Source organism: Aquila chrysaetos, chromosome 6 (assembly GCF_900496995.4).
Source record: "Aquila chrysaetos chrysaetos chromosome 6, bAquChr1.4, whole genome shotgun sequence".
In the NCBI taxonomy this organism is placed as follows: Eukaryota; Metazoa; Chordata; class Aves; order Accipitriformes; family Accipitridae; genus Aquila; species Aquila chrysaetos.
In genome coordinates this window covers 23,950,743-23,961,870 of record NC_044009.1, presented here as the reverse complement: position 1 = coordinate 23,961,870, position 11,128 = coordinate 23,950,743, and the positions used below count along the sequence as shown (strand labels likewise).

The window sequence follows — 11,128 nt, the reverse complement described above, 5'->3', positions numbered from 1 at the left end:
TGCAAATAACTATCTGTAGTGATGAGTGAAGTCACTACAGCTTTGTAACCAAATGAAAAAAATAAAAGGATGACAGTGTCAGAGGTACAAAGTCTTAGATTCCAGTTGGATAATCAAATAATGAAAGCAACAAAACATCAAACTTTAGAGCAATTTTGAAGTACAAATAAGGGGTGCTGGTCACCCTGGTGATTCTGTGGGAAGTCTTGAAATGCCTTGCACTTTTCCTTTTTCGCAGCTATTGTAGTCAAATAACTATGAGAATCCAAGTGTCCATTCTTATATCTTTAGTGGGTTTATTTGTTTGTTTGCTTTGAGCTTTTTTTGTTGTGTTTTTTTTTTTTTCCTTAGAAATAAGGAAATCTTGTCTTCAAGACTGTGAAGAAAAATTGAAAACATGAAGAAACAAACCCCAAACACTAGAAGCCATAAGGCAAATTGTAATATTTGGCATGCAGTCTGGCAACACTGAGAGAAGTCCGTAAGCTAATACAATTAGCTATATTAGCTGCATCTGCATCTCACCTTTAACTTTTAAAAAACTGTTCCTGATCTGGCTGCACTTTACGTTTTATGCATGGGTCCAAACATGGTCTAAACTTTAGTAACTGCAGAGCTTTGAGAAAGCTATGCAGAGGTTTAGTGAGGCACATTTCTAGCTAGCATCAACTGATAAAACCCAAATAACAAATAAGAAAAGGAAGGCTGAAGAGGCTAAGTATAATGCTCTCTTGCAGTAAAACTTGACTGTCATATTTCTAAGTCCAGCTAGTGAGTCTAAATCTGGTTTTGAATCAAGAAACTGGCTTACACAAAGATATTAATCATTTCTGTGCTCAGAGTGTGTGTGTTATGGCCCTGATCCAGTGAAGCACATTAACACATGCTTAGGGCTCATATCCCAGTGATTTCCTTGGGATTACTGATCTGCCTACCATTAAGCATGTGCTTACGTGCTTTGCTGGATTGGGATCTCCATGAACAGACATACTAATGGATGAGGGAGAGACAGAGAGGACAGCAGTGTCTTTAAAACTTTACATCATTCTGAACTGACACTAATGGTGATTTTATCAAGCTAATTCTCCCTTGTTAGTCAGCAATTTACAGCGCCCTGGAAGTTGCTAGAGGGTAATGATTGATGAGGAATGTAATTTTGTGCTCTCGCATTGCCACTCCCTATGCTCACTCAATATTTCTCCGCAGTACGCATGGAGGTGACAAAACTTATCAGAAATTGCTGCTGAAACGGATGGAGCAGGATGAGAGGAGCCAGCACACCTGCTCTCCCCAGTCAAAGGCCATCAGCAGAGAAAACAAAGATTGATCGTGTTTAAATTAATGTGAATTCATTTTTCAGAAATAAGCTCAGTGGAAAAAATTTCTCTCACATCCCTCAGAACCAAAAGAGAGAGAAGAAATGCCTGCACTGTTATTTATTAGAGCTGGTGCAATAGCTGAAGCTCTGACCAAGACCCCACAGTGTCAGGCACTAACCAGAAGCAGCGCAAACAGCCAGCCCCAGGTCTCACAGTCCACTGCAGCCATTGTGACCATCGTCGGTCCATTCTGGTGCCCCCACCCCTGACTGCTGCTCTCAAGACCAATTTTCTGCTTTCTCAGGTGAAGGCTAATATATGCCCAGCCCCAGTCGCGGAGTGCAGATGACAACACAACAGCAACCTGGAAGAATGGTGCTCTGATTTGGAGAACAAAGCTGCCTGTTGCTTTCCGTAGGGACAGGTAGAGAGGATACCTGGGTCAGCCTTCACTGCATGCTTGTAGCCCCGCACTGCTAAAGAAACCCAGTGACCAGGGCGGGGCGGCGGGGCAATGCTGATCTTGCTCTACCTTTGTGCAAATGGTAAGTTACTCCCTTTAAAGTAATGGAGCTATACTACCCCAAGCCATCTATAGCTTTGCTTTTCATCGTATCAAATACAGTCAGTCTTAACTGACCCTGGAAATGTCAACTGGTTGACCATTCCTGATCTCAGTCCCAAGAAATTTTCCAGTGATACCAAAAACCCCACCAAAATTATATTCCTTCTCCGAATATTACAAACAGATTACTTCTTATTTAATCCTGGCATCTAATTTTACCTCCACATGTGAGTTTCACAGTTTTTCTTTACTTTTGTTTTCAAGCCTCAGTATTGCAAAATGTTTTTACTTCTCTGGAGAAAAAATACATTTTGTAGTCTATAAAAGGCTCATGTAATAGTTCACTACACTTAGTTATCTTTCCCTTAACCCTTGTTGTTGTCATAGGTAATTCAGGTACAATTCTGAATCCTGACTTCTTTGGCTAGAGGCCAAGAAGTCCCTGAATCTTTTGTGAGACTTCTATATACCACTGATAATAAGCTGATGAGCCCATAGCCATTCAGGCCTTTCATGTTTCCTTCTTTAATGAATGATATTACGATACGGCACATTAACAGCATCTTGCTATTTTTCAAACATTATTTGAAGAACTGGTGAACATTGCATGTTGTTTTCATACAGACTTTCAGTCTTCTAAGAAGGCATCTGGAATAGCTTCCTCTCTATTACAGTGTTTTCTCTCTTTTTTTCTCTTTCCTGACCAACTCAATTTCTGTTGAGACTATAGGGGGTGTTTTATGTGTTAAGGCTGTTTTACTTGTTTGAACACCAGAGTAACAAAAATGCAGAGAATTATTCAATCCTTTAAATAATTTCTATTGCACTGAAAAGTGTAAGAGAGAAAGGGCAAAGCTCTCCACAGCCAGACAGGCATTATAATGCTCTTATTATCATCATTACTAGTTACAAAAGAAAAGCCTTTCTATATTAAAAGCATAAAATCATTCGTTGTATGCTGAGGAAATGTCAGTGTTAGTATTTCCCATTAAGTCTGGGCATTTGAAACAAATACATATCAATATGTGGTAAATTGTAAATTCTGGCAAATTCTTTTCATGCTTCCCACATGTATTTCACAGGCTTATGGCTCAAGTAATTCTAGATTCTGCACAACCAATTGATTATACATGTATTTCTCCACTGTACTGCACCACCATTTAGGTGTCCATGGGTAAGATCAGGTGCCCAAAGAGGGGGGGTGCAACACAAAGAGGCCTCAAAGACCTTCCACCTTAAGCAGACAAAATAAACCAGGGATTATCAACTGGTGGCCCAGGACGTCATCTGAAAGACAGTTTTATTTATCTCCTAGGAACCTCACAGGTTGACAGACTGACCAGTGTGACCGTGTTGGGATGAAGCTGCTGGGACTAGTAAGGTTTATTAGGACAGCCTCAGTACCACGCATGTGGGCTATACCTGTCTGGCTTCCAAACACCAAGCTGGGAATCAAAGCAGCTCATGGTTATGCTGTTTGTCCCTGAAAAGAACAAACAGTGCATGACAGACACACTGGCACTCCCACCTCACAAATGGGAAACGAGGTGAACTGACTTGCTCAAGGTCAGCCAGGAGCTCCTACAAGAGCTGAGAAGGGCAAAGAGCTCCCCTGTCTCGCTGCAGTGCCATATTCACCCACCACCCTTTGTCTTGTAACTTTATACATTAACTTTCATTTTTTCATTTAAAAAAACCCCCACTTCCTCTGTGCCAGACCTTGCACGCAGTTGCTCAAGTGAGTAATCCCTTGAAAGGAATTTCAGTAAGGATATGATTTAGGGCTGAACTCTTCATTGACTAGAACTCTGCAGGTTTTTTTCCTTCCCTCCATGCAAAGTAAAAAGAAGATAAAATGGCGCTGTTCGTTATGTTTTCTTTAGATGATGCTATATAAATTCACCAAGCATCTGAAATACTAAGCCACCTGTAACTTGGCTATTAAAAAACACCAAAGAGCAAACCACAGTAGCTGAAGTAAGCCTTGCCTAGGGATTCCAGCATGATCATCATCCCACACTATGCACATGTGCTTGTCTGCAAGTATTTCTGAATTGCTCAGCTGTGAATATCACAGACACGCCCTTCAAAACTCTGAGACTTTAGCAGAACACAAAGAAAAGGAAAACAGACTAGCCTGTGTTCACTTAGAACACAAAAAAAGCCCCAAAGGCAATCAATGCCTGACACACACGTGCAGCAATATTATTACAGTTGCCTAGGAACCAACGCAAGGAGCCTGCCTAGGGAGGGACGCTTGTGCAGTAAATGAATGGAAGAAAGTTGGCACTAACATGACATTGATTTGTCCGTATAAGGAGCTTGTTAAGATAATGCCTTGTATGACATGCTTATGGTCTTTACTAGACACTGGGGGGGGTGGTGGGGGGTGGGGTGTAAATACCATACTTAAAAATTGGCTTTTGAAAAATTTGCCTCTGAAGGGGAAAAAAAAAAAGCCAAACAAAACCAGAGCAGAGCCCTCTACGCAGCCCCTCAAATTGTTACATGTCTGAAAATCACTCTAAATTCTTAGTTCAGTGTTCAGGGAGTCAGCAGTGATTCAAAGCATAATCATAGTTTTCCTTTCCATATAACTGCTCATCAGATGGGGGTTACCCTTGATATGCCAGCACAGCTTGAAGACACCCCTCATTTATAATGGCATGGCTTGGTCCCCGGCTGGCCCCGGAGGGTACAAAACCAGCAGAAATAACTGTAACTGCCAACCATTGCCCCAGTTCGTGTGCTGGGAGAACTGATGCAGAGGGGTGAGCTGGTTACAGGTGGCAGCTAGCAAGGGGTGTACAGTGACCGCCAGCCTGCACCGATGGGACTCACCAAGTAGAGCGCCCATCGTCTGCACCTCTGGAACAGCTGCAGGGACCAGCCCAAACACAGGCTGACGTGGCATCTGCAACAAACACCACCACTGCTGCTCTAGTAATGCCACCCCAGGATGGCTGAATGACATGCTACCCGGTGTCCCTGAATGAAAACTGCCAGACCAGGGTCTGCTCCCTTTTACCTAGCATGGTTTAGACTGAACTGCTGGAGAAGTGCCCCAGGCAGGGGAGGATGAATGAATAAGCCCCTGTCCTGGCTCCGCCACCCAGGGCTTGCCACAGGGTGCCTCCCCGTCTGTGCCATCTCTTGCCCCTTGTCCTGTCATGCCAGCACCCACTGCCAAGGTCAACTGCATCCAACAGATGTGCAAAGTGGTCAGAGATATTAAAGCCTCACAAATGAGGGGAAAAGCGGGCAGCTCACTGGAGGGGAGAGAAAACCGCCAGTGCTCCACCAGTGAGGCGGGGAGCCTCAGTGTCAACTCCTCCATTGCTAGACCCAGAGAAATCACAGAGCAGGCCTTCGTTTTGGGTGCTCACAGAACAATTTGTTACCGGCCGCGGCTGAACAAGAACAGCTTGATTTAACCACCAGCTATCCTCCTGCGACAGTTGCATACCAGAGCACAGCAGCAGGGTCAAGCAGGAGCAGAACGATCCTGCAGCTCCCAGACCCCTCTTCGCAGAGCTTTATTGCTCCTGATTAAGGAGGGAAGCGTGTCCTCAGCTCCCTGCCAGCTGTGGCTGCAGGGATTTATTCTACACTTATCTATGTGTATTTCCATACTTGCATGCAGCAGGAGAACTAAGGACTGACTGTTGGCCTCAGTACTGCACTTCACAAGTTGTCTAAGTTCAGAGATCCCAAGCCAAGTAATGTGGCCTGTACATAGCAGTTCACAAGAAATCCGTAAAGGGGCACTAAAATCAGTATTAAAACATTTAATCTGAAACTCCTGTGATTACACTTCAGTCAGTGGAGCTAAGTTACCTTGGAAAGGGGAAAAGCCCTACACATGGTAGACCCACTACCTGCAAACCACTGGAGAGGCTGAGATGCCACAGAGAATCAAGTGTTTACATTGCTCAAACATATATCCTCTGCCTCTGCTAGCTGCCACGCCATGAACTGGACTTCACCCCTCTACCTCTCCTATTATTAATGAACTGTATTCACAAAGGGGTGGCTGAAGACCTAAAAGCAAAGAGTCAGGCAATACTATTAACAGTAATATCATAAACTGCCCTCAACCATTATAATTTCACTGCATGATTCTACTATTTTGCATTTTTCTGTAAGTCTCAAGTCTGGAAATCCTCTGATTAAGCCAGGATTTATGCTTTTAATAAAAAAGAAAGGCAAAGGCACCTGGACTTCATAGCTCTGCCATAATGTTGAAGACATGCCCACCTGGACCCAAGATGGAAAAAAGGAACTTAACATTAAAAAAAATAAAGTAAGTATATAAACAACAAGATCCTTAAGATAATCTTAGAATTTCTGAGCTCTTAAGAGTTTGCAGTGTTGGCTTTCATGGGCTAAAAAGCAATTGAAAAGCTGTTGTCTGGTCTACAAGGAACCATATTTGGGGGATGGAGCCGTCTATCTTAAAAAGGGATTTCGCATGAGGAAGGAGGAGGAAGAATTAAAAGGTCCTGACTGGCAAGTTGGAAATATCTAGAGCGAGGAAGAAGGCACAGCAGGGAACCTGCAAAATAAAACTGGAAATGAGATGGCTGCCATGTTCAGCCAGCAAGGAAGAGCACAAGGCAGCACTGCAGAGACCTTCCTACTTGAAATAAGTGTCTGCCATTACACTGAACATTCTAGTTAATACCACTCTGACATGAGGCAGGTAAAACCAACCTCTAAAGCTAACTCAGTTCCAAAAATACAATGCTTGAAGAAAAAGCCAGTATATTTTATCTCTTTCTTTTTATGTATTCTAGACAACATTACTGCGCTACCCTGCACAGACAAAAATCAGAAGGTCTGGGCCAGAAGATTTTGACCAGTTTTGACAGATTCAGGTGAAACTAAATTATCAAGAGAACTTAACATCTACTTAGGTGCCTAAGTTTCTTTAAAGAAGTGCTGAGCAGATCACTTCAAGGTGCTTTGAACCAACTATCAACATCCGATAAGCTAAGCTCTTTCAAAAATTAGGTACTAAGCTACTAGCACAGCTCAGGTGAACTGGGCTTGCGGAAAGACTGTCTAGCATAAAACAAACTAATCAAAGCAAGACGGAAGGTGATATACTTCGAGTGATGCCTTTGACCTGTGCCAAGGTATTTCCTGTAAATGCTCTATACTACGTCTTTCAGTCTCTCCACCTAATAGCTAACATTCTCCCAAATGCTCAAAGCTGGTTTTGTCCGGTGACACAGCATCCATAACACAGTGAGCTGTAATCTTGCAAAGACTTTGGCATGCACATAAAGCTAAGCACAGCCTCAGAGGCTTTAGTAAGACTTCTCACTATGTATAAAGTTAAGTACATTCATTGGTCTTATCAGGATGGTGGCCAAAGATTATAGAGGCATCCAAGCTGGTTGATATAGTCAAGCCTGTTCTGTGGCACATCTATTTTAAACTTGGGTCTTCTGGTTTGTATCTTAAAAGGTCTACATGTCTTAACTGATCTGCAGAACAAATCAACTTTGCAAAGTGAAAACAGTTTAGCCTTGATAAATGAATACAAACACAAAAGAGCAGCTCTCCATGGTTCACATACATCTATAGTCACCACATAAAAGGCAAGGAATTGACTAAATGGTTCTTAACCAAGCAAGTAGCTTTACCAGCAAAACACAACAAATTGCCTGTGAAAGTAAGGATGCTGACACACAGGCAAGACCAAAACTTCAGTAGCATATAATAGCAATAATCTTAACCATAACTGTAATTACTTAATTACCTAATTGGACAGAAAACCCTTTTTAATGAATAATTGTATTCTTGTTCCAATGGTATTTTTCTCAGTATTCCTTAAGATTTAAAACTTATTAAAAATTGTTCTAGGTTATAAAACAAATACAGCCACATTTTATAGACAACAGTACCACTACATGGGCATCTTCTTTTCACTTCTGCTTTTTTTTTTTTTAGTTTTAGGAGAAAGAAACAAAAACTTTTCACCACGTTAATGAAGAACAAGTAATATCAGAACAACTTCAGGGGCAGTGCCTGGCTGCTAACAAATGGACAAAGATAGCTCTAACAAGCCAGTTTATAACCAGGGCTATTGAAACTCACTTTACAACACTTGTAAAAATAAAATTAGTGATATAATAGGATAATTTTATATGTTTATTTTCTAAATTTAAGCTCAGGGCAAATTTAGTCCAAGAAATAAAACAGGAGGTAGATGCTTAGGTTAAGTTGCCAAAGCTCCAGCAAAAGCAGAGCTGTGAGAGTTTACATTAACTGGCAATTTGCTCCACGAAATGTGCAATTAACTCAGGAGGCTTTAAATACAGTTCTCGTGATTTAAAGGCCACCAAAAAGATGCCGAAATTGTGAAATGTAGAAAGAACTCCAATGAACTGTTATATAAATATGGGTAAGACAGAAAAGAAGAAAATGGGGAACAGAGGAATCAAACTGATTGGAAGAGGCATCCAAAAGGATGGGACAATTTTTAAGAAATTGTTTAACTACTGAATCACGGCTTTCATTAAGCTCTGTGCAGAATGGCCACCTCCCAAGAAAAGCCACAGAAAGGAAATATCATTAGAAAGCTTATGACTTTGTGAGCCCACCCTTACATTCAAGGCAGCAAACTGTTGCGCTGTATTGTTGAGCAGGATGTAAAGAGCCTGCCAAGCACAGCCCACAGACCCGCTAATTAAGTGAACTGATTGTGTTTGTTTTGGAACCGTTTGCCAACAAAGGAATGTGTCATGCTGATTAGTGAGAGAAGGGTATGTAATATATGTGTATTCAAACCCTGAGGAGTGCATAACCCAGGTATTCACTCTGTTTGCTCAAGGACTGACAAAAATGACTCTCAAGCAAATAACCTGACCAAAGAGAAACTCCAGCCCTCAAGAGGGGCCCTCCTTTTCCCTCAGCTGTATCTATCTAAAGAAGACCCATCCTTCATAAATTCCTACTGAAGACTGCTCCAGAAACTGCTAGGAATATTTTGGAGAAAAATACTCTCTCCACCTCAAAGCTGACCTAAGAGACCATGAAGATGGAAAGGTAACAGCCAGCTGAGAACCACCTCACAATTGTAATGGCCTCTCTGACAGCTGTCACTTCTCTCCGAAGAGCGAGAAAAGTCAGGGAGGTAGCCAGGAAAACAAATGCCAGCTCAACACAGACACACCACACACCCTCAAAAAGACTTCACTTTTTAAACATTCAACAGAGAGGTGAAGTTTGCAAAAGCTGTCATGCACCCTTAACAGCCCAGTTTGCTGGTAGAACTAGTAGCATGCTGAAAAGCGAACGAGCAACATTCAAAAGCAAGAAGGAAAAACATGGTCTTCAGAGCTTAGCTGCTCTTCCCTCTTTAACTCAGCAGCTACATCCAGGGTACTACTGGCAGTCTAGTACTGAGTACAAGATGTGAATACTATGCTGTAAACAGCAATTCCAGAAAACCAGTATGGAGAAAGGGAATCGTAGTCAATTCTCACTGCACACTGTGGACTCAGAATAGCACAACCAAATCACAAATCTGAGCTAACTGTTTACTCAGAGCTCTGTATGACACTTAACTAACAAGGAAAGCTGAACATGTCATCAGAAACTTCAGGTATAACTGCAAGTCTTCACACATTTTATGACTTGCCATTCCATCTGCCACAGGTTACTCTGTACATCTACCTATTTCTAACTAGCCTCCTCACCTTACACTTGTCATTGTAGTGGTCAGCACACCTACCTCAGAAATCTCTCTCATCTGTAAGAGACGGAAACAAACACAAAATGCCTCTACCTGGCCTTCTTCCTCACTGCTTTGCAGCTGATGGAGCTGCACAGTAAAACACATAATCTCCTCTGTTGGCATGACTTGCCTCCAGCCTGAAGGTAGAAAAGAGCAAAAATATAGAATAGAAATAATCTGGTTAGTTTCAGAGGTGCATGTGCACACACGAGTAGTAATCAGATGGGAAAACTAACTAGGAAGGGAAATGGAAAATGCTGGAGATAAAATCAAGTTTTAGTGATAAGGAGTACAAAAGGAGTCAGCAGAATGACCTCTGACAAAATAAGAAAGAGAAATATTGGAGAACCTTTCATGCTGATTGTTTTTTAATTAAAATCATTAACAAAGACCGCTGTCTTTGGCATCACATCAACCATGACTTCACATTTGTGAAACATGAACAAAAGTCCTTTCTGGGTTCTAATTCACATAAAAACAGGAGCTAGAGCCGCTTCTTTTGGCTTTCGCTGAACTGCTGACAAATACTATTTGATTCCAGAAGGTTTTAAACTCTGTAATTGCAAGGTATGTCTGATCTCAGCTGAAGGGCGGGGCAACAATATACACCCAACAATGTTTTTGTGACCAAAACCGCCCAGACAAATCAAATGCACAGACATTTCAAGTAAACCTGTCTTCCCAAATGCTCTTACACGTTCTCATCAATCTTTTGGGGATATCTTCAATTGCCTTTTATACAGTCTCAATAGACATCTTATGTTTTATGTCATCTTAGTCTCTCTCTTTTTAACTCAGCCTATCTCACCATGCACCCTAGATACATTATCTCTTGAAAAGCGTTTATAGAGCTCAGCTGCACACCTTGTTTAGCTTATGCCCATTGCTTTGTCAATGCATTTTTTAGAATTAGAGTCTGGAAAAAGAATGTGCAAACAGTCTTCGAAACGCAGGTCAGACTGAAAATCCCCAAAGAGTAGTCCCTGGTTACTTGCAATTTAACATCTTTGTGCACGCAAGGGAATCAGATTCTTAATGAAGCCCTTTTAACAGTCTGGTCTTGATTGTTTCCAAAGGTGGCTCTTCAATTTTTTTTTCCCCTTCAACGGAACACTTTGGAGAGCAAATTAAAATGACTGTATTTGAAACAGCCAGAAAAGTACTTATCCATGGAGGAATGCTGTGCTGTCAGATATACTGTCTTTCTGTTGAGTTAAAAAAAATTAAAAAAAAAAAAAAAAAGTCTCCTTCATTCAAAATCCAAGACATTTTTGAAAAAGAGTAGTAACACTGCTGTGTTGCCAAGTCTGCTCTGGTTTCCTGCATTTTGCTTCTAGGTTTTCCATGCAACTCCTGTCCCTGACCTGGCATCCAGTACTCCATATAATGTGAAATAAAGGTGCTTTTATTTAATTTAGGACTGGTATACACTTATATTTATTTTGTAGCCACCTGAGAATAGCAATCTCATCGAAGAAAAAAAAAATCTTGCATACA

The 11,128-nt window shown here is 41.5% G+C and overlaps 1 protein-coding gene across 12 annotated transcripts in view; it reads right to left on the bottom strand.

Annotated features, from left to right (window-relative positions):
• The window catches only part of PLEKHM3 (pleckstrin homology domain containing M3), a 126,284-nt gene that overhangs the window by 39,851 nt on the left and 75,305 nt on the right, over nucleotides 1–11,128 (bottom strand). The window contains exon 9 of one of the 12 annotated variants that reach the window (XM_030019246.2): nucleotides 9,683–9,768. The exons of the other annotated variants lie outside the window; for them this stretch is intronic. Within the exon in view, the coding sequence (XP_029875106.1) occupies nucleotides 9,696–9,768 (73 nt within the window). The 3' untranslated portion in view covers nucleotides 9,683–9,695. The remainder of the gene's footprint in view (nucleotides 1–9,682; nucleotides 9,769–11,128) is intronic. 12 annotated transcript variants of the gene reach the window in all.